This window comes from Brachycentrus maculatus, unplaced genomic scaffold, assembly GCF_059751285.1.
Source record: "Brachycentrus maculatus isolate JH-2025_06_01 unplaced genomic scaffold, ASM5975128v1 h1tg000269l, whole genome shotgun sequence".
Lineage (NCBI taxonomy): Eukaryota > Metazoa > Arthropoda > Insecta > Trichoptera > Brachycentridae > Brachycentrus > Brachycentrus maculatus.
In genome coordinates this window covers 1,267,957-1,291,174 of record NW_028281020.1, presented here as the reverse complement: position 1 = coordinate 1,291,174, position 23,218 = coordinate 1,267,957, and the positions used below count along the sequence as shown (strand labels likewise).

Below are 23,218 nucleotides of genomic sequence, written 5' to 3'. Positions count from 1 at the left end.
CTATAAATTTATAGTGATTTTAAAACAAAGTTATATTTTAATTATAGAATAAAAAGCAATTTAAGAAAAAGTCTCATTGTTTTGTATCTCACATTAGTTTTAATGCTAATCACTAGATACCGATTGATCAATAAACCTATGAAATACATGAAAAGACATTGTATAATATATCATTTCTTAGCAAAGTTATATTTTTAGAATAGATAAATTCCGTTTGATGATTAAATTATTGTGTTTGTTTTTCTCTCCAGTAAAGCAAGCCCAGATACTATTAATTTTATAAAAATAACACTTTGTAATATATTTATGTTTCTTAGGTATACTTAGCCCCTCAAATTTCTTCGGAAATCGTGATTATAATTATATTCATCTATAGAGAGGTGTATGCTTTCCGAGTCTAATCGACGATATAATAAACTTGCGTGGTTCTATTATTTAATCGGAATCATGTCATTTTATTCACGGAATATTTCGTTCTTGAATATAAAAATAACATCCTATAAGTATATTTATTTATTTAAACTTCATGTACAGCAAATAAATAAGGACATTGGTGGGCTTATAGCTAAAAAGCAATATCTTCCAACCAACCAATAACAGACAAGTGATATTGATTAAAACGTTTGATACCATATATAGCTGTTTGCAATCAGAGGGTAGATAGTACTTGAACATTAAAAAATATATATATACATAAAAAATTGACATTAAAAAAACGTAAATTACAAAAGATGATAATAAGGAGGGCAATATAATTAGCCAACAACATATTAATCGTTGTACTTGTGACATTATTCAATATAGTGCATTAAATTCGATAAATTGATTAGTAAGTATGGCGCGAAAATGAATAAGTCGATCATTAATTTGTCGTTATTAGACGTTTTCCGTTTTCATATACATACATACATAAGTACTATCGATGTACGGTGCGGACGTGTGTACACTATGGACGAAGGTGAGTAGTTGGCCGGAAAATGAGGAGCCGGTTGATCGAAACCCCCATTGGCGGTGGTGGTAGCAGATAACAGTACGCCCCAACTCTTTTATAATACCGAGCGCCAGCGGGAATATCGATTGGGCAGCACCTGCGAGGCGCCCTCACCTGCCGCGGGGCCCGGCCCCCGTTCATTCAAGTCCCGAGCACCGACCCGAGCGGACCGACTAGCCATGGCGGCCGAGCGCGACTCCACGCTCGCGGGGTGAGAGGGTGGCCTCACCTGCTCCGCGGGGTACAGGTGCAGGGGGTGGGGTGGTCAGTGGACGCGACCGCTGTCCGCCGGAGCGATCGATCAGGTCCAGTCTTTACCCGCAGGCGCCTCAGCCGTCCGACGGATCTCGTTCCTCATCCCGACGACCGATAAATTACTAATTTCAATTTAAAACGCATTTACGCGTACACGAGCCGATATTGTCAGTTGTTTTCCCGCGGAAACGCTCGCTTCAGACGGCGTGGGCGGTAATTTCTAGTTCCTTCGTCGCGGCGTCTCGTAGTTGCGAAATATGCGAACCATCGGTGAAAAGGTGCATCGTTTCGAGGTGACCGATTGATTTATTTCATCGAGCTTCCTAGATATCGTTCGAATGAATTGAAGAACTCTATCGAAAATGCTGATCACGTCGAATTCATCCCCCGCGTCGGGCGAGTTGCTGGAGGACGGCGCTTTCGGGCCGGACACGACGGAGCTGCCGGCGCACTTCGTGCCGGAGTCCTCGCACACTATAGAAATCAAATATATATCTCACGTTCCGGAATTGCACATATACGATACGAACACCTCCATAGAAGGTGTGATGCTAGACGAGTCATTCGCGGAGCCGAATTGCTTCCAGACTAACGAAGAAACGAGAGTGTACTGCGAGTTCGTCGAGGATGTCGCGGCCAACGAAACCATCCCGGAAATTTGCGATAGAGATTTCCAGCTGGATCCTCCATCGTGCTCTAACGACAACAGCACGGATTCCTGCAACATGGACACTTCCGGAGAAACTGACCTCACCAACCTCAACTGGTTGCAAAACATAACGAACATCATGTCTGTGCCGACGATTCCTTTCCCCGCGTTGGTGCCGAAGCCGCCAGCGAAGCCGGTAATCCAAAACGCGCGACTTCACAAGCTGAAGCAGACGATTCTAAAATGCCAAGAAGACTTCTTGGAGAATATCGAGGAATATCAGTCCAATAGTGAGAAGAAGCCGCCATACTCGTATTGCGCCCTTATTTGCCTCGCCATGCGCTACAACGGGAACAAAATGACCCTCTCGGCTATCTACACGTGGATAAGGGAGAATTTCAAATATTACAGGAGCGCAGATCCAAGTTGGCAGGTAAGACTTCTTCTGAGTATCTAACGTATTTCCCTCTATATTACATATACCACTTATGTTGGATTATAATTGGAAAACGTAAGAATCAGGTATCAGCCCTTTACATATGCAACCATTACAGCATTTCGTACGATAATATTATGATTCATTTAGTTGGGTAATATAAAAATGAACCATGATGTCACTGCGTGATTTTTTTTCTAAGGAATGCCCACCCTTTGCTCGACTCATGTTTTTGTTATTTGTTACGAAATATGAACTCATACTGTTTTTTACGTGTTCCTAAATCTACTATACAGACGGGAACGTTATTATTATTGCGTTTTTAGGCGCAGATTATAAAAAGAACTTTATTTTTTTCCCCTTATAGAACATGAACAGTATTATCTTAAAAATGGCTTGAAAGAGAAGACTAACGCTTCAAATACCAAGCCAAAGAAACATTTTTAATATTATCATGAAAATGGAGGTGAAAAGTAAATTACCAAGAAAGAACACAGTTCTCATTATCTATTAGTGCTACAAAATTAAATTCTTTAAGAAAAGTATCAATTATTAATTTATTATTAAATTAAAGTGTACTATGAATAAATGTAAATATGAATAAAGCTGTGGAATATTAGATTCAATCAGCGACACTACCACTATACCAGTGGCACACATTCCATATAGACACATAAGTAGTGCCTACCCTAGTTAAATAAAGAAAAAAAAACGTGGACAACTGCGATAGTGAAATAATTTTGTGCTAAAATATTTTTTTAAACATGCGTTTTCAGTTATTTTTAAACAACTAAACACACATCATTTGATTTTCGAGACCTGTGAATATATGAGTCAATTTTAACATATTAATTAATACGCTGATTAAACTTGATATGTCTTTGATTATAAACTCACTCACACGCCACTGAGCTGTACAATGCATTTATTTTCAAATTCTTCTTCTTCTTCTTATAACCCTGATCTGCACCAAATGCAACATAGGGCACTGCATTTCATCGACAGTGATCGTTAATTCCATGATCAGTCCTACACTTTAAATAAAATAGCGAAGGACATTGGTACCATAAATCAAGCTAGGACATAAAATGTCGAACCCTCTTCTAGTGGAACGGAAATCCTGTTGACAACAGTCGACAGTCCGGTTTCTCCTAAGGAAGTTTACGTGGTTTTCTCCCAGTAATGAGCAAATGCTGAGATATTCCTGATTGGCCCACAATTGATTATCCCTCCTGTTCCCAACACAAATTAAAATAAAACACGATATTAGTTGTAAGAAATGAGAATCCACTTATTGATCAATAAAGCTTGTACATAATACGCAAGGCAAAATAATAAATGCAACTCCCATTTAAAAAAAAAACTTCTCACTTCAAAAAATATTAGAGTGAAATAGAGTGAAACACTAACTTTTATTTTGAACCCGGGACCTCCAGCATGGTAGCCAAACGCTCTAACGACTAGACTACGGAGGTGGATACGCAATAATACACGTCAAATTTCCCTTTTATTTCATTTTTTTTTAAATCACAGGCAATATAAATAGGTTTTTTTGAGGCTGGTTTTATGTTTCTATTTTTTCGTGTAACGTTATTTTACTGACGTGGACCTGCTGTTATCATAAACAAAGTGATTAGAGCAGAGCGAACAGATGTTGAACTTGAGGTACGAGTAGTTTACGGTCGGCTGATCATCAGCGTAACATATAATATGGCAGATTAAATCGTTTCAGCTTAGAATAACCGTTGATTAAACGTATTTTGACGTCAAAAAAACTTCAAATTGATAGTCATATTTTACCTATGTATAAACGAAAAGATAATGGATGTCATGTGATAAATATATATATATATATATATATATATATATATATATATATATATATATATATATATATATATATATATATATATATATATATATATATATATATATATATATATATATATATATATATATATTATACTAAGAAACCTACGATTGCAGTGTACACTTGAGTTTATATAAAACAAAAATTGATTTTATTTGTCATTTTTTCGCCATTAAAATTGATAAACCACAGTAAATTTTATATTGCGGCTCTATGAAAAATTTGACTCAGGTTTGGTTCATAAAGTTTGCTAACTCCTGCGTTATACCAACGGCAGTACATAATAATGCTATGCAAATTGCCGGACACAAAATACACAGGCGCACTGCGTATCTTTAAATCAAACATCAGAACAGAATCAAATATAAGTTAATATTATTGAAAAAGTCACATCATGGTTATTTAAATATTACATGTTATGCAACAATCGAGGTTTTATTTTAATTCTATTAAAATTCGTCAGTTCTCACACAAACTAGACAACTGCGAAACATATTTTTTTAGAAAAACAGATATAAAAATATATTTTTAAAATTCAAATACACCTACATTTATTTTAAAGATACTAATTTTAAATATTATAAATCACAATTTTTACTTATAGTTTGTTCAAAATTATCTAATAAACATTTTATTCATTTAATTTTTAATATAATTAATACCTCTATCAAAGGTAATTTACTATTGAAATAATAGTGCTTCATCAATTCAGTTTTATATGAATAATTTAGCAAGAAAATAATTATTTCACAGAAGCAATTTTGCTATCAGAGCAAAAAACAATGCACATTATCTAATATAATTCTTTTTTTTCAGAATTCGATCAGACACAACTTATCATTGAACAAGGTATTTGTGAAAATAGCAAGATCGAAACAGGAACCAGGTAAAGGTGGCTTCTGGAAGTTAGATCTAGCGAGACTTGAAGAGTCCAGGCGGTACAAACGGGTACTTAAATCTCCAAAGTCACAGAAAAAGAAGAAAAATGAGACATCAGAGATGGATACTCATATAGAAGAAAACAAATTCGATGACAATCAACTATCAGATCAGCTACAGAATGACATTTTTGATTCGGTCAGAGATATCAATGCGATGGGAGACTTGTCCAGTAACTTACCGGACTTCAGCCTCGATGGACTGGAACCAGTCATGGTCACTCAAAATGCAGAGTGCCAAGTCAGTTCGGCAAACGTTATTGTGGAGTCGGTAGTTCCTGATGAAGAACTCGGAGCTCTGCTTCTCTCAGCCCCTTGGGAAGATTTACAGCCAGATTTGCTGGATTCTTTGTTGGATTCGTACCTCAAGTAAAGGAACATAAAATCTTTTTCTGGGTTATAAATATGTACCTATATAGAGTCCTATTGCTGACAAAAATCACTTTCCAAATCATTATTAGTCTATGGCAGCGGTTTTCAATTATTTTTTTTGAACTGAACCTTTTTGAATCGCAAAATATTTTACGGGGGCCTAAAATAAGCAAACCCTGGTATTTTGTTCATTATTTGACCATAACCGTTTAATAAAAATCATACACAAATAGGTACATTATGAACTGCTGACTTCTAAAACAGTATACTAAACCACACACAATAATATAAATGACAAATTAACAGTGTATTAATTTCACTGTAAATTTTTTAAAAAACTAACTGTTTAATGTCAGACTAAAAAGAAGAGAGTTGTGGAGCGCTGCATGGTTGTGTGATGATGAGTGTTGAGTCGCTAAATACCTACTTGTACAAGCAAAATTATTTTGTTTGCAGTTTTTGATTGTAGCATTACAGTAATTTATTATGCTGCTGTTTGATATGTTTTATCTTTAAAATACATAAAATTAAAAAGGGTTTTTGGCAACAATAGGATAATATGTTGGAGTCATATCATAAAAGCATTTCTAAAATTTCTTTCGAATTAAATAAATATGTATTTTGTTTCAGTATTATCACATCATGTGAAGTATTTCTAATACAAATATGTTAAACATTGTAAGGAATTTATAATCCGTCCAAGATTTTGTCTCAATTTTGTAATTAACAAAGTATATATTTACACATAAATGTAATCATTATATCAAAAGCTACTAAAATGCACAAATATTTCTAAGTAATGCACATTTTTTAAGTATACATAATAAAGATATGTTATGGTTTTTCAGTTTTGATGTAATAAATTAAATGAATGATGCCGATTTTAAAAACCTACGTGGGTAAAAAATGGTTCAATTGGAATGTATTTATTGTGGAAAATGTCATAAAATTTGCTTTTTGAAGGAAATTCATATATGTTTGTTTTTATATAAGCGAAACATGTAACTGATATAATGCTAAAAACAATTACTAAAAAAATCAATGTGTTTTTTATATGGCCTATCCATAGCAGATATGAAACACGAGTTTTTGGAGACCGAGATGTGCCTAAACTAATAAAAAAAAAAGTATTGGTGGAGTAAAAAATATCCATAAAAAGTGATAACTGGAATAAGAGCAATAACTTAAAAGCAAAAAATGTGTCTTTACGTAAATAAAAAAAATAATGATTAATAAGTAGGTTTAACATAAAGACTTTACACATGGGTTTCTTATATTTAAAAAAATACACTGAAAGGTGCATAATAAAATGTTGTGACCGAGGTTTATAATTTATGTTAAATAAACATTACATGCTCAAAATACACAAAGTGTAGACGTTATAGTTGCTCATTCGTATCATAATGCTCATTACAGTTTGTGAAACACTCAAGATAATATTTTTTTAAATTTTGATCAAAGTCAAAAAGCTGTTCAATCTAAAATTAAACAGACCTATATCGGTTTGAACTATAGTACAATAAAAATAAGTTGTTTAAAATAATATGATGAAGAAAAGAAACACATTACCGTTTTGAGAATTTTTTAATAAAATCTGTATATCTTAAGTATTGAATTTCATATTTATACAATGTTATGTTTGAAATGAAAAGCAATACAAAAAATGGGTTTATTACTTTTAAGATAAAGCCATTTCTGCAAAAACGTGAGGTTAGAAACCACTAATGAGTGGAAAAAATTGACAAATGTGTTCTGAAATATACATTTTTTATTAATGAGAAAAGTAACAATGCAAAGGGTTATTTTTTGAGTAGCACAACAAACAATGATAAAATACAATATTGTAAATATGTGAAATAAAGTTATGCAAAGTAGCAAAGTTTTGCCATAAAAATTGCAAATCCAATATGGTAATAATACAAAAATAATTTAAAGTCAAATTAATGAGTTTTGTAAAATATTAGTGTCTATTACGACAAAGTCCATTTTGTTATATTTATATTGTGGCATGTAATTATGTATCTATTTAATTTGACAGAGGTAAAAAAAAAACCATTAAATTACAAGTTATTTCATACTTGTGTTATTTTAATCCATTTTGAAAACAGAAATTGGACAATATTGTCTGTATTTAAATTTCCTTGCCAAATCTGCGGAAATATACCTACCACTTTGGAGAAAGACTTTGCAGTCTTTGATTTAAGAAAGTTTATGGGTTTCTAAGAAATTGGTCTTAAATTTTACATATCTAGTAGAGTGAACTTAAATGAAAATAAGAAACATGCATGCAGGCCAATATTTTAAAAAAGATATGTAGGTACTTGTGAAAACTTTATGTACGTGTGCCTTACATCACGTTTGTGTGATTTGTAACACTGTGTGTGCCTATTTTAGCATCCCATAAAATTAGAAAACAACATGTGAAAAATCTTCCGTCCAAAAAATGTACTAAAAATAGATTATGGTAGTGTCTAGTCATAGATTAAGATATGTGAATTAAATAAATCATAGTGAGTATTATTGTAGAAATAGATTGATTCTTTCGTAGTGTATTTTGTATTCTGGAAATTGAATTAATTTATGAATTAGACAAAAAAAGTAAAGATGCAAATAAATAAACAGAAAAAGATAAGGGTAGTATTATCAAATGATTTTATATGTTAGTATGTGAGATTTTGTAAAAACACAAGGTACAACTATACAAACACTTTTGTCTGACATCTTTGTACAGAGGGTCTTGCCTTTAATTTTCAATGTATTTTTTTTTATTAATAAAAGAGAAATTTTTGTGTTTTTATAATTTACACAAATATTTCAATTTCATACTTTTCCTGTGAGCCTAAGCGGATCATTATTAGAAATAAGTATCAAATTGTGGTAGAGAGGGTTAGAACCAAGAAACTCTGATTTAAGAGACACTAACCACGGGACCACAACCCGACTTATGTTTTAATAAAATTTCTAATCCATGGTGTAAAAATATTATTATAAATTGAAATTTAACATGATATGCTAAAATTGTAATATAAAATTTAACTATACAATATAAAAAACCTGAAAGCTAAATAAAAACTTAAATGAAAAAATAAGCTGAGAGCTGTCAAAACAAATATCTACATCAGTTGAAAGATAGCAATATATCCTCTTACTCATAGATGGCAGTCTGCTGGTGCCAAGTGCCTTTTCATATAAAACCGAATGAGTTTTGAGTATCGATATATCTAAGTATTTGGTATTACTGAATGGAAAAATGGTAACTTCTATGTTTCAAGTAAGCGTGGAAATTCAATATCAAAGTTTTTCGCAATAGAGTAGAAGCAATCAAATCATTTTAGCTTTTAGAATACCTTTATTTGAAATTGTCCATTACAATTTGGCAACATTCTTTAATAATATGGACACGCCTAATGAATAAACTGTGATTTGCGTAAGAACATTTTTTTTCAAAAAGTCATTAAAAGCTTTTTAAATTTTTTACAGTGTAAATTGGTAAATAAAGGTATAAATAAATATAACACTATGTAAATATTATGCATTTTGGGTGGAGTTATTTTTTTATTGCGAGTATTAATAATAGGGACAGATGCCGTGGCATAGTTGGGTAGACGCTCGACTTCGAAGCTGGCGTCGCAATTCGATCCCCGCCAATTGCTAAATGAATTCAAGAAAGATTTATTTTCAATTGGTCTGGGTGTTGTTGATGATGTATTTTTCACATTTCCTTCCCTATCTTTACTATCCTACCTGCAGACAAACATCTAATACAGACGCTTTGCGGGTTATTCCTTTAATTTAAAATAAATATATATACATATATAGTTCAGAGGTAATTAATTTGTTGCATCTACACATTATCTGATTTTATGTAATTGTTTTAAATATATTTTAAATTTATTTTTAAAATTAAAATATTTTAAGTATCTATTTAAACCAAAATCCTAGAATCATACAAATTTTGTATATATTTTTCCTGTTTTAATGAATGACAATGTGCTGATGGTAAATTATGATTACTAATGATTAATGATGTAATAGCGATAATTGATTTTTACATAATCTGCAGACTTGAGTTTATTCATTGGGTATGTTGGTATATTAAAAAAAGTTACAAATATATAGATATTAAGAATAAACCATATACATATGATATAAAACTAATATACTTTATAATGAAGTAAATTTGTATGTAACTATTTCAATCAAGAGTTGTGAATAAATGTAGAAGTTTATGTTAAACATATCAAAGGTTGTTTTTGTAACTTTTGCACAAGTTTATATAAAACATTATTTATTAGTTTTATCTGATAACTAGTGAGTGTGTATTTACTAGACCCTAGGAGAAAATCTAAATCTAGTATTTTTATATAGTTACCTATTTTGTAAAAGACATAAAGCATACTAATAAAAAAAAACAAAATATTGTAATAATTAAAGATGCACTGACAAATTGCCTAGATTGACAACTTTTCCAACTATCGCCTATTGGCCAATTAGTCGTTCAATGCATATAAAAAAGTCTTTTAAATAAACTTAAATTTTCAAAGTTTTGAAAACCCATAACTTTATTCAAAACCAAATTCTACATTCTTTTTAAACATCATTAAAAAGTGTATTCATTTGTGTTTTCAAAACACATAAAACCAACCATGAATAGTTATCTTTATTCAACATGACTCAACGCTTAACCGTGTTCAATGCGTGGTTGCAATATTTATATGGACATAAAAGACATGTTCAACGCACAGAATGTTTTAAAACCAGTAAAAAATCATTGAAAGTATCTGTATCTTACATAAAAGACACTTAATCTTTGGTAGATTGTAATGAAAGGTTTCTTATCTTCTTGTTCTGAAGACAATTTTTTTTCTCTTAACAAATATTCCCCACACCTGAGAAGAGTGTTTTAACTTTTTGCCGGTACCACATCCGGGTAAATAAAATAGGCTTTTGCGGACACCCAAGGGAAGAAATAGCCTAAACTGATTTTACTGTATCATTTCATGAGGTAGTTGAATGAATTCTCGCAGGGTAGCTCAATGTGTATGGACTGTAGTGGTCTCTGTCGCCCGATGTCGGTATTATTTCGTGTGTTTCAAAAATAGACATGCATCATAAATCTCAAATAAAAAACCTGCCCTATTTCCAAATGAAATCTTCATTAAAACTCATCAGTCATAATGTTACATAATAGTCGTACGATAGTCAGCGGAATCAGTAATTGATGCATCTCTAATATTAATTACAATGAAATTTAGACAATCTCCAGAATGGGTTAAGTATAAATGTCATATTACTAGATGCAAAAGGCAGATTGCCAAAGATCAAGACCTCATGAGAGCCATATTCAATAATTTATTTCTATATTTATGTTTATATTATAAATACACAGTGTAGATGATACATTTATTTGACAAATGCACGATAAGTATTACATATAAAGTATTAATAAAAACTGCATTCATGTTAAAATCTTTTTGTATTTAAAAATATAATTTTTGTGTGAACTCGCTCAAAATAAATAAAATGCAATATTACAGTTTGTAAATCGGTATTTTAAATTAGACGTGATTTATTTACAATAAAATATTGGAAGAAATAAAGTTTTTTTTATGTAGCACCTATATAAACCTCCCTTAATCCTCCAATAAGTATAAAGGTATTCAATATGCTTATAAATAAAACAAACAAAAACGTGATTATACAAAACATTGTAAAAAAAACACATATAAAATAAGATAAAGTATATGTACATTTATAAATTATGCTTTGTTGCTTTTAAGATAGATTTGTAAAATATCCACTTATGAATACAAAGTAAACTATACATTTTGCATTAGTGAAAAAATAATAGATCTCCTCTGACATTCTCACCTTATATAAACATTGATAATATTATTACCAATATAATATTACTCCCCTTTTAAGCAAGTTTTTAAAACTTATTTTTAATATATAAAATAATGCTTGAATAAGTTAACCGGATTATTTTTTTTATAAAAAAAGTTCTCGGGTTTTATCACAAATTGTTAATATAGCTTGAGCCTTAAAAGTAATTAATAAATTATATCACATATAATAAGGTTAAAGGGAGAAAAATATTCAGCAATAAAATAACAAATATAATTTTTTTGCTACAATTTTTTTTACTACTAAATTGGAGATGATTTGTAGAAAAATACTAAAAATGTATTTGTTTGCTAAATCATTTTCACCACCATTTTTTCCCAAATTCATTCAGTGATGCGCACTTGAGGTAGTATATTATGAAAATGGCGCTATATAAATTATCAATATTATTAAACTAAATGGAGCCATGAAAAAGATTTTTGAATTCAATTAAAATAACTGGGACTTATAAGAATGTTATGTGTTTTAGATAATCGCAAAGAAAGATTTTTAAAAATTTTATGTCATTATTGGAAAATAAAAAAAAAATGTTCAATTATACTGCATAAATTTATTGCTAAATATTCTAGCCATGAGGGCAACAGCCGTGTTAATATTTCCACTCGGTAAGGTTGGGAACAGTGATGCATCGGCAACGAAAAGATTTTTAATGCCTTTTACTTGAAAATCATAATCGACTACCGATTCTACATCATCTAGAGATCCCATTCGACATGTTCCTGCAGGGTGATAAGTTGTTAATGTCCAATGACGAATATAACATTTCCAATAATCTTTGGTATCAAAAGTAAATTTTTCACATCCGGGAAACGGAATTACATTCAATACAGCACCTAAATTGGTTAAAGCTTCAGTTTTTAACAGCTTTTTAATTAAATCAATTCCTCTCAGTAAAACTTCAATGTCATCTTCATCAGAGAAGTATTTCGGATCAATCAAAGGTTGGTCTGATGGGTTTGTACTAGAAAGACGAACTGTACCTTTACTTTTAGGATGCAACACAATAGGCAGAAAGGAAACTGAATTGTTTCTAACTATTTTAGAAAAATACTCATCCCAAACTAAACTCGATAAGCCTAGAGATGATCGCAAATGTTTCCCTTGATCAGTCGAAACACCGATGGGTAAGACCATCAATTGCAAATCAGGTAAATTTGAATCAGTTTTATTTAAAAGGGTATTATCAGATTTTCTAATATTTGATTTTAAAATTGCAACTGTTTCACATCCCGATGCTGTCCACAAGCCGTCACCATGAATAAAATAGTTCCAAACATTAATCGGATTGAGGACATCCGATATACCAAAATGAATTGTATTATTTAACAGAACTAAGTCTAATCCAGTGGTGACATGATCAAGTAAACCTTCTCCTACTGGTAAGTCTTGTATAACCGGTATCCCAATATCGTTGAGATGATTCTTAGGACCGACACCAGATAGTAGCAATAGTTTTGGGGTTCCGATGGCACCAGATGACAAGATGACACCTTTCTTAGCAGTGACTTTCAATTTTTTACCAAATCTTTCATAGATAACATCTCGTGCTGTAAGAATTTCAGGGTCTATAACAATTTTTTCTACAAGAGCATTAGTTACTAATTTACTCATATGGTTAGCAAAATGACCGCTTTTAAGTGTATGCGATGTAGACCATCTGGCACCATTTTTCTGATTGACCAAAGTTTCCATAAAACCAGTGGTTGCTCTGTCTCCAAATTTATCAACATCGTATCCTAATTCAGCAGAAGCCTTCAAAACAGAATCCGATAAGGCTGTTTTAAAAGGTAATTTTTCATATGGTAAATCAAATTCTTCCAATTCTTCTAAATATTTCTGTATCTCACTCGTAATTAATTTATTATCAAACCATGATCGAATTTCATCTAAGTAGCTTCGAATGTGCACCATGTTGTTAAGTCTTGCCGATCCACCGACTATTTTTCCCATAGGCCATACACATTGCTGAAAGAATTTTTTACTTATTAAAACTCAAAATGTAGGAGGCACATTTAAAAACATATCTAGTATACAGGTGGTGTCTTGCATTTCAAGTGTCTTATTTTAATTTTATGTTACCATATATTAAAACAATACCATTGAAAAAAGAACATCATTCTATAACATTTATCCAAATTAACTATACAAATTTAAAATTATATAGAATAAAGATTCAATATTATCGTGTTCATTTAAAAAAAACCTTGATAACAGAGTTCTACTGGGATAGGAACTTGCCTTGCGGTAAATCTTAAAGACCTCAGTCTGGGCTCCTAGTAAAAAAAAAACAATAACTGTTTTGCTAAGCTTATATAGAAATACTCACAGGAAAACTAACGTTTTCCTTCAAACTTCGTTTAATTTGACAATAAAAGAATAATAAAATATGCTTCGAAAATATACCTGCAGTCATAAAAATTTAAGGAAATTGCGTGTTTAATTTAATTAATAACATGCTTTTATCATACCTTTCCATTCATAGCAAGGCAAGCATTTTCCTGTGGAACAGTTTTATATCTCCAATCATGAATTGTCCCTTGTAGAAAAGGGCCCATAGCAGGAATATCCAGTAAAGAACCCCCATTTCCTCCAGCCTCCAAAACTAGGAATGTTAGATCTTTATGTGCGCTTAATCGATGGGCAATAAGGGACCCAGCTGTTCCGCAACCGACTGAAAATTATTTAAATTTAAAAATACATTAACAAACTTTTAAGCAAGATGTTACATAAATTTATATCAAGACAATTCGAAAAAAACTTACTAATAATAAAGTCGTATACATTATCGGTAGAATCAGTTTCGAAGAAATGAATAAAATATTCTAAATATGAATTAAATGATATATAAATATTCAGAAAATAAAGAGATAGTGAATAAAATGATAAAACTATTATTAGTTTAATATCCATTGTGATTTGTACATTACTGAGCGAACTATGTACCGGTTGCTTTTTTTTGGAATTCTGATTCCTTATCTATCGCTTTTTCACATATTTGAATTTTGAACTGTCAATCTGACATTCGAGGTGATAAAAATAATTATTGTCGATGGCCAATATGTTTATCATTTTGTGGTCACACATGTTAACCTATAAATAATGGTAAGTAGGCGTCATAAAAATAATAGTGTCGGGTCGGGTCCCGGGGTTAGTATCGCGGACTCTTGAGTCAATGTTTTTGGGTTCGAACTTACTCTAACACAACTTGATTTCTATTTTTAATGAAGAGCTGTTTAAGCTCACAGAAATAGCATGAAATTGAAATATTTTTGTAAATAATAAGAACACACATATCTCCCTTTTTAAAATAAAATAAGTATTTACCCATATATATTATAATTACATCCTGGAATGAAGCAAGATGTATCAGATACATTGAATGATTTCAGGATTATCCAGAACCATGAAATATTCAGATTCCTCCATGCAGTAGTACCATTCCTTCAGTTTTGCCTTTTACAGATCATATGAATTTTATTAATAATAAATTAATTTAAAAAAGACTAATTAAAAACTGGGTTTTGAAGAAGAATCCTATGCATTCAAATTTGAATCGGTTTCATATTCACAAACTAAATTAATATAACTGCACACGTATCGGTAAGTATTGGTAACACATGGCATTATGACAACAACAACAAAAAGCTTTTAGCATCTGAACAGGCAAGAACTAAGAAAAATACATAATTAATATGTTTTTATGCACCGAAAAGGATTTTTTGAAGGGGTGGAGGAAAAAAATTACACACCATGAATACATCTTTTATTATAAGTATAATAAAAAGGTCACAAATTAAAAAAAGAAACATTTAAAAATAAAACAGCTCATAAACAAAATTAAATATAAATAAAAAATATGAATTAATTTGCACTAGGTACAACATAAAATAATAAATCTGTGAATAACTTTTCCTTGAAATCATTTTATAATTAATTGAAATATTGATAATCAATTAATTAAATAAACTATTATATCTCGGAAGAAGACCGAGAAGAAGGCGTAATAATAGATCGGCTCTAGTTTTTTCCCAGACTCCATTTACTCGACGATCGGAGATTGACGGACGACGTTTTAATTTTTTTTATCTATCATTATAATCATCACATCACCATCCACGTCTTTATAAGCACTGTCAAGGTAGTATATCAAGGTAACAAGTAGGTAGTGCAAAGTATTTATACTTTAGTTATTGATTGAAAAACTTTTTATTGCGAATCCAGTGACTCGAAATGTGTGAAGACATGGGAAAAAAATATTTCTTACATAAATGCCATATGACAATGTAAGAAATATCACTCTATCTAATTTTCGGAAATCTCACTCTTTCACTCTTCAAAATTCTTTTGTGACAATCACAGAGCTAAAATTTGTGGCTCTAATTTCAATCTGTCTAATGTTTCTTGCGGCATGCAGTAGGTTGGATTTATTGGCTTCACGAGGGGATTGCCGAGTAGGGATAATCCGGCTAGACCAAATAGTGTGTGAAAGGGATCCGCAATATCGCCTGGTCGGTCACTAAATCCGCCTGTCTCCGCATCCTGACAGGCGAGAATAAAGTCTTCTAACGCCTCTTTGTCGACCCAATGAATGCGATTCAACATGGAGAGGGATGCTAGAACCCACCTAAAAAAAAATTCAACAGTTATATTTTGTTCATGGAGCGAATAAATAGGATTGTCACAATTTGATACTCTGCGGGTAGGTTTCACGCCCTATATAATTGACAACTAAGTTATTACTGTGTCAATCCTATGCGGGGCCTTTTACACCAATGAATTTGAATGAGGGATAGAAGAAAAAGTTTCCAACGAATAATACAAACAAAAGTAAATTACCTATTTTTTTTTAAAATGCCATTTATTTTGAGTGATAAAATAAATATTGTTATTTATAGGCAAGCTGACCAAGCATGGACAATTACTCTCTAGTGATAGTCAACTTAATAAAATATCACTCTTGTTTGCTGGATATTGGAAAGAGTAATAGATAGTACATTTTTGAATATATTATTATTTCTTCATCATTAGAGAACATTAAGGTATTTTAACACATTTCGGACAGGATATTTGATAATTGTGTACATATAGTCAAGAGCTTAACAAATTGGTATATAATATTCATATAAAAACATTAAATGATTCCTTCTTTTCTGACTTTGAAATGAGGTCGGCGCATGAGGTAAAAAACCCTTCCCGTCCTTTAGCATCAATCGACTGAGCTGGTAGAAATACTTTTACCGTCCTTACTGTGTTAATAACTTCACATACCATGAGTAACAAAGATCTGGTAATTTCTCTGGTCGTCCATTGAGTCCGCCACTTGGTAACTGTCGTTCACATAACCAATATCCAAGTTCATCGGCTTTAAGAGCATCAAGTCTTCCACACACGGAAAGAAATCCTACGCAGCAATATATTAAACCTGGAATAAAAAAATTACTTAATAGAGGGGTTTTCTCGGAATGACACCTCCTATCAAGACTCTCATTTTTTGACAGGCACACAAAACAGTTTTGCTGAGCTGCACCAATACCAGTCTTTCAGGTTCTGCAGATGAGATGCGGCGTCTTCCTATGCTCTGCCTTCCATGACGAGGTAGTTGGTTCTATATTATGATCATATCATAATGTGTCCGAGATATTGCAGTTTCCGTATTTTGATATTAGAAAGTACTGCTCATTCATTTGACATAATCAAGAAGACTTGAATATTTGTGACTATACACACTCAGGATATTTTGAGGATCCTTCTACAGAACCATATCCCAAATGTTTTGACTTTATGGGATAGCTCTTTGTTCAGCATCCATGCCTAAGGGGGTAATAAAAGATGATAATAATGAAAGCTTTATTTCTTTCCTTGTAGATATTACTTCAATTACATCAATAGCTTAACGAACAAACATTCTAATTACAAGTACATTGATTTTCTAGGAGCGCTAATTAAAAGTTTAACAAAATAACAACAAGAACAGTGTTAAGTTATTATGATGTGTATATGGATAATTCAGAGATTTCTTACTACAGAATTATCATAATTAAAGGGACTGATTATGTGGTCAAAGCCTCCTCTTATTGCCACTATTTTTGAAACTCTTTTGATCCATGTTAATAATGTCAGCTTTTGTAACTTTAAATATACCAAAATCATACCTGCATGGCTTTCAGAGTCAGGTCGAGATCCGAATCCTCCGTCAAAGTTCATACAACTTAAAACAAAATGTACAGCACTGTCGAGTTGAATGGCATCTAAACGATGGAGAAGGGATAAGGAGAGGACAGCACAAAAGGAGAAGCGAGTATCTACCTCTCCCCACTTATCACCTAAAAAAATCAAACAAAGAAAAATGGAAATTAAAAAATGTATATAGAGCAACAATTTACTTTTGGCACTAAATAACAACAGTTGTTTTGCGTGTTGCGCGGAGGATTTTATTATTGAATCGGGGTTAATTAGACCAAATCAATTACCACTGTGTTTTAAAATAATTAAATAAATATGTTACCTGGATGCAGAACTATCACACTAAGGCGCATACAAGTCAATCTACTTTTATCCGCGCATTGTGTTTATTTTGCTACTGATTTTGTTGCGCAGAATGTTCTTAACTAAAATGAATAGCTATTCAAACATTATCAATATATTTATTTAAAAGAAAATATTACTAAATGATTGAAACAGTTTACATGCAAAAGTTTAATTGCCTCCCCTGTAAAATTTGTAAATATGCAGTTAGGATAATTTTGCATCCAGGTGATGAATTGGGACTTATATTTAACAATGCTGAAACAAGTATTATAAAAAAACCAATCCCTTAAGATTTCCATACACATATCATACGATATTTTCCAGGTGTTTAAAGCTGCATTAAAAAATAAGAATTTTCTACTATGAGCTACTAAATTAATGTATTAGTACTAAGTTTTCAATAATTTACTATTTTTTTTTACTAGATTTGATTGTGTTACTATGTTTATATTACCTGTGAAGCTGCCGTCTTCAAGCTGAAGTGATGAAATATATCTGATGACTCCATTAACATCAATGGCATTAATTTCATCATACATGCTAAGCACTTGGATAGCACTCAGAGTGTATAATATGTGTGGATCGTGCCCAATACTAGCAGATATTCCTCCGGTATCTTTATCTTGACATTGCTTGATGAACTGTATAACCTCACTTCTAGGAATCCTGCAGTATCAAAATTGATGCTTTTAATTGAAATTGAACAGATTTTGCTAAACTTTATTACAGTAAACCTTAAAAGCCTGAAGTACATAAAATTATAAATGGCATCTTTACCAATTCACAGATTTGATAGTTGACACAACACAATTAATTGTCAAGTAGCTTTGATTATATGTATCCTTACCCGACGGAATATTGTGTATGCTAATTTGAGAGTAATTTTTTTGAAACTTTGTATGTAACAGATTGATGTGAATAATAAGGTAACTTAGGAGGAAAACTTATGACGTACAAAAAGTTAAATCTATTTCTTATTTCAATACTCTACCTTTAAGTATTTTTTTTATTGACCATTTGATTGCTGTGATTTTTCGATAGATAGTTTCTAAATTGCTAATTAAAATATTGTGTTACAAATTAGCAAGATAAAGTTATTATATGAATATGACAAACTCACTTGGACGACTTCCCCATCAGTTCTAAAGCTGTGAGCCCCCAGTACATTCCAGACATTCTTAAAAATTCCGTCATACAATATTCATAATCATCTTTATTTGTTCCATAAGCAGCGAGATACTCCGAATGTTTTTCAATCAACAGTGATGTGGGACGATCTTCAGTCAAAACCACATCTTTAGTAGAAACTGCCATACTTAAAGTACTTTAGTATAATGACAGCGTCTCATATATGTATCACAAAATTAATAATAATCGAACGCAGCGAGGGCTGCAGTGACTACAGCCAAATAAGTAACTTGCGGCACTTGCCGATATCACAAACACAGAAACTAGTAATATATGATTAACAAATGACGGCCATATCATGTCAATTTGACATTTATAATACAAACATAACCATAGAAAATGGGTGAGGTTCTAATAATTTCACCGACGATCTTTATCTCAGCGTTCACCAATTATTGATCAACAATCTCTTTTTACATTTAAAAAAAATTCTTTTGCTGTAATACCCCGCTTATCCCGGGTAATTAATCCGCTGCAGCAAAATGGCACGCTAAACGAATAGGCGTTAAGCGGAGTCTATTTTCCACATAGTTCCATTTGAGTATTAAAAAAAAACTTTTTAGCGCTTCTTTCCTTTCATGAATTTCTACCATTTTTGTACGCAGTGTTCAATTATTGCAATTTAATGATACAAAAACTGATGCATTTCAAACGAAAAAAACAGTATTTTAGTACAAATATAAACTTAATGAAAATGCATACATCTTACACACAATCAAAACGGTATAAACTGAGTCAACACGCTGTACAAGCGTAAAATCACAGAGAAAAATTTTGCACTCTAGTTTCTCTGTGAATTACTGAACCGCGCTATTAAAACGCTGTTATAGAAGAACATCGTAATTATGGTTCTACATATTTATGTATATTAAACGCACAAAATACGTATTGTAAGTATAGAATGGTAAAACAAAAATAACCTGCTCAGGAACGAAAAATAAATTTGAAACCAATTATAAATAAATTTAAATTAAGGCTGTTACGGACAGATCGCACACCCCGTGCGGCGGCCCTGAAAAAGAATTCCAGGCGCCTGGCGGCGAGCGAAACGGTCGCCCGTCGGAATGCGGCCCGAAGAAGGGCCTCTATGGATTCTACCGATTTCTCATGTATTTACAGAATGTATTAGATATAAGAAAGAATAAGACAATGTTAATACATAAATACGCCTAGATACTAAGTAGTATAAATAGATTACTGATAAAATAAACTTGTAAATTGTAAATTGTAATGTAATAACGAACTGTTGGAACGGCACCGGTACGGTATGAAAGTGTAGCCCGTCCGGTGCCCATTAGAGAGAGACAGAGATATGGCTGTCTCTCTCCCCCGGCCGCTGATTGGCTGTACTTTCCCACTGTCGGGCGGTACGCGATCACGGCCGGGTATATAGAGGGCGCATTTTTTGATAATAAACCAGTTCTGGTGTGACTGTTGAAACCTGTGTTTCATTTCTCCGCTCCCGCTCCTTGGACGACTCGCCGCGCCGCCAGCCTGGACCGCTTCGCCTCATTATACCGATTCACGGACCAGTTTCGGAAAGCCCTTATCAGGGCTATTGAGGTTGACTTGTCGGTCCAGTGCCCGCTCTTCCGCTCATACATCCATTCACCTCCGTCCGTATCCAGCTTACTCGGTAACTCGGTACGGCGGGGCCGTCTGGAACGTCACCCCTTACAACGGTGGCATAGTTGGGAGATTCCGAAGAAGGCCAGGCGTGTACATTTTTGAGAGTCATCGCACGTAACCCACGCCGGTTACAAAGGCAATTATATTCATGTTTAAACTTTTATGTACCGTTTTTGTCTATTAACAATACCAAAATATAAAGATAATCAACGCAAATTTTATAAAACAAAAAACGTTGTTTCTTATTATGATGTTTCGGATTTTTTAAATACAAAGAGAATCTAGTTCTTTATGAAAAAAAATATCGAAAATTTATTCCGAATTCAAAATACTTACGTGTGCCACAAAGCGAGGATATGATTGAAAAAAAAATGACACAAATGTTGTCTATGGTACGTTGTTTGCATAGATTATGCAGTTTGTTTGACGTTTACCACTGATATCTTCTGACGTGTCTATAATTTTTATAAGCCGCTATCCAAATAACTGATTTAAAAAATGGATTTCTTTAAATCTTTACCTACATACATCGATTACGCAGGACAAGCTCGCGCAGAACAATTGTACAGATTTATTATAACCTTGTTTAGTATTGTCGGGTTAGTGTGGGGTTATATTGTACAGCAGTTCTCCCAATCTGTGTACATCCTCGGTGCAGGATTCATTTTGGCTACTATTCTTACTGTTCCCCCATGGCCGATGTACAGAAGAAAACCTCTTCAGTGGCAAGTCCCTGAAAGTCAAATTACCAAGCGAACAACAGGGAAAAAACCGCGCAGCAAGGAATAGATCCTCACTACACAGATCACTACCACCAACCAGACTGTCCACAACCAACCCTGAAATCGTGAAACCGCAAAGTTCATAGCATCTTAATGAAACTGTTGTTATTTTGATGTTTTTATTTCATTAAATTGTTATTTTTACAATCCTACTCTAATAAAGACTTTTATTTCCACTTCCTAAGTACACATACTGCACACAAGTGCCAGTGTGGGTTAAAAAATAATGTTTTTTTCTCAGTATCCGCTCACATTACTTTTGTGAGGGGATACTGAATGATGTCGTGTCATTACTAATGGTGTGATTGATTAAATGATTTTTCAGAATAAAATAATTAGTATTGAAATTATATTATTCAGTTATTTGAAAAAAAAACACAAATAAAAGGCCTTCCGAAATAATCATCATCGCTTTAAAAACAAGAAGGTCGCCAGATTTTTTTTACAATGATCCAAAGATAACATTCTTAAAAATCAAAATCTATTACTAAACATAAAAAATAATTACTAATAGAATACTTATTTCAATCAACTACTTACTTGGATCTAATACTATTTTAGGGATCTAATGGATTATTTGAATCCATTAATTAATTTATTAATTCCAATGACTTTTAAGCAACCAAATATAAGAATGAATGGATTAATCAACCATTTTTATTTGATTCATACCATTAGTCAATAACACTTTTAAGTAATTAATTCCAGATTGAAAAATTCACCGTAAGAAAAATCTCTTCTGGCGAATGTTTCAGGGTACATATTATAATAAATAATACACTTCAAAATATTCATGGGAAAGTTTTACTAATGGTAGATAGACACAAGTTACATTTATACTGTGTAGAATCTAACACTATACACATTTTTTCTTACTAATCTATATATCAATACATTTGTATAATAATTAAACATCCAAATTAAAACAGTTTATCTTTAGACAGTTTATCTTACATCTCGATAGAGCACATATTATAATAAATAATACACTTCAAAATATTCATGGGAAAGTTTTACTAATGGTAGATAGACACAAGTTACATTTATACTGTGTAGAATTTAACATTATGTACAACATTTTGAGTGTGTCCAAATACTTGTTCACAAAATCTGGATTATCTCCAATTACAAGAGTTATTTTCATATTATTTTTTGACATCTCATCAAAGATGAAGAAGAATATGGACCTCACATACTAATATAAGAGTTTCTGCTTAATAAAAAGCTTCTTTACATCTCACCAATAGATGTCTCTAGTGAAGTTCTAGTGATTCAAGAACAAGGTTTCTAAATTGGTTCACATATACAGAACTTCCAAGAATTTGAGTAGTGTGTATTCTTGGAAGTTCTATATATATGAACCAATTTACAAACATTGTTCTTGAATCACTAGAACTTCACTAGAGACATCTATTGGTGAGATGTTAAGAACCTTTTTTATTAAGAATGTTACACGTGTGTAAAGTGATCACTTAAACCAGCCTATGACAGTCGTCAGCCCCGACTTCCATATTCTTCTTCATCTTTGATGAGATGTCAAAAAATAATAACACTATATACATTTTTTCTTACTAATCTATATATTAATACATTTGTATAATAATTAAACATACAAATTAAAACAGTTTATCTTTAGCTGCACACCTCGATAGAGCAATACAGTTAAAAGCTTC

The 23,218-nt window shown here is 32.1% G+C and overlaps 4 protein-coding genes across 4 annotated transcripts; 2 read left to right on the top strand and 2 right to left on the bottom strand.

Moving 5' to 3' along the window:
* The first annotated feature begins 1,130 nt into the window (after positions 1–1,130).
* Positions 1,131–7,563, top strand: LOC148305563 (uncharacterized). The gene is made up of 2 exons (XM_088266462.1): positions 1,131–2,328; positions 5,018–7,563. Exons 1-2 carry the CDS (start codon positions 1,609–1,611, stop codon positions 5,510–5,512), a joined length of 1,215 nt encoding a protein of 404 aa, XP_088122588.1. The 5' UTR covers positions 1,131–1,608; the 3' UTR covers positions 5,513–7,563.
* Positions 7,564–10,972: 3,409 nt separating this feature from the next.
* On the bottom strand, positions 10,973–14,417 carry LOC148305562 (glucose dehydrogenase [FAD, quinone]-like). The gene is made up of 3 exons (XM_088266461.1): positions 14,181–14,417; positions 13,887–14,089; positions 10,973–13,383 (listed from the first exon to the last, which is right to left on the bottom strand). The coding sequence occupies exons 1-3, from the start codon at positions 14,326–14,328 to the stop codon at positions 11,950–11,952; spliced, it is 1,785 nt and encodes a 594-aa protein (XP_088122587.1). The 5' UTR covers positions 14,329–14,417; the 3' UTR covers positions 10,973–11,949.
* A 747-nt stretch (positions 14,418–15,164) lies between these two features.
* Positions 15,165–19,456, bottom strand: RabGGTb (geranylgeranyl transferase type-2 subunit beta). Its single transcript, XM_088266463.1, has 5 exons — positions 19,067–19,456; positions 18,401–18,612; positions 17,571–17,741; positions 16,687–16,840; positions 15,165–16,042 (listed from the first exon to the last, which is right to left on the bottom strand). The coding sequence occupies exons 1-5, from the start codon at positions 19,258–19,260 to the stop codon at positions 15,772–15,774; spliced, it is 1,002 nt and encodes a 333-aa protein (XP_088122589.1). The 5' UTR covers positions 19,261–19,456; the 3' UTR covers positions 15,165–15,771.
* A 1,716-nt stretch (positions 19,457–21,172) lies between these two features.
* Spase12 (Signal peptidase complex subunit Spase12) lies at positions 21,173–21,707 on the top strand. The gene has a single exon (XM_088266493.1). It carries the CDS (start codon positions 21,262–21,264, stop codon positions 21,550–21,552), a length of 291 nt encoding a protein of 96 aa, XP_088122619.1. The 5' UTR covers positions 21,173–21,261; the 3' UTR covers positions 21,553–21,707.
* Positions 21,708–23,218: the final 1,511 nt, after the last annotated feature.

Excerpts from the sequence above, each read along its gene's own strand:
- LOC148305563 (XM_088266462.1), top strand. The coding sequence starts at position 1,609 with ATGCTGATCACGTCGAATTCATCCCCCGCGTCGGGCGAGTTGCTGGAG. Across the intron at positions 2,329-5,017 it reads GCGCAGATCCAAGTTGGCAG|AATTCGATCAGACACAACTT; the intron begins GTAAGACTTCTT and ends CTTTTTTTTCAG.
- LOC148305562 (XM_088266461.1), bottom strand. The coding sequence starts at position 14,328 with ATGGATATTAAACTAATAATAGTTTTATCATTTTATTCACTATCTCTT. Across the intron at positions 14,090-14,180 it reads TGTATACGACTTTATTATTA|TCGGTTGCGGAACAGCTGGG; the intron begins GTAAGTTTTTTT and ends AATAATTTTCAG. Across the intron at positions 13,384-13,886 it reads GCCTTGCTATGAATGGAAAG|CAATGTGTATGGCCTATGGG; the intron begins GTATGATAAAAG and ends AAATTCTTTCAG.
- RabGGTb (XM_088266463.1), bottom strand. The coding sequence starts at position 19,260 with ATGGCAGTTTCTACTAAAGATGTGGTTTTGACTGAAGATCGTCCCACA. Across the intron at positions 18,613-19,066 it reads CTGATGGGGAAGTCGTCCAA|GATTCCTAGAAGTGAGGTTA; the intron begins GTGAGTTTGTCA and ends TTGATACTGCAG. Across the intron at positions 17,742-18,400 it reads TGAAGACGGCAGCTTCACAG|GTGATAAGTGGGGAGAGGTA; the intron begins GTAATATAAACA and ends TGATTTTTTTAG.
- Spase12 (XM_088266493.1), top strand. The coding sequence starts at position 21,262 with ATGGATTTCTTTAAATCTTTACCTACATACATCGATTACGCAGGACAA.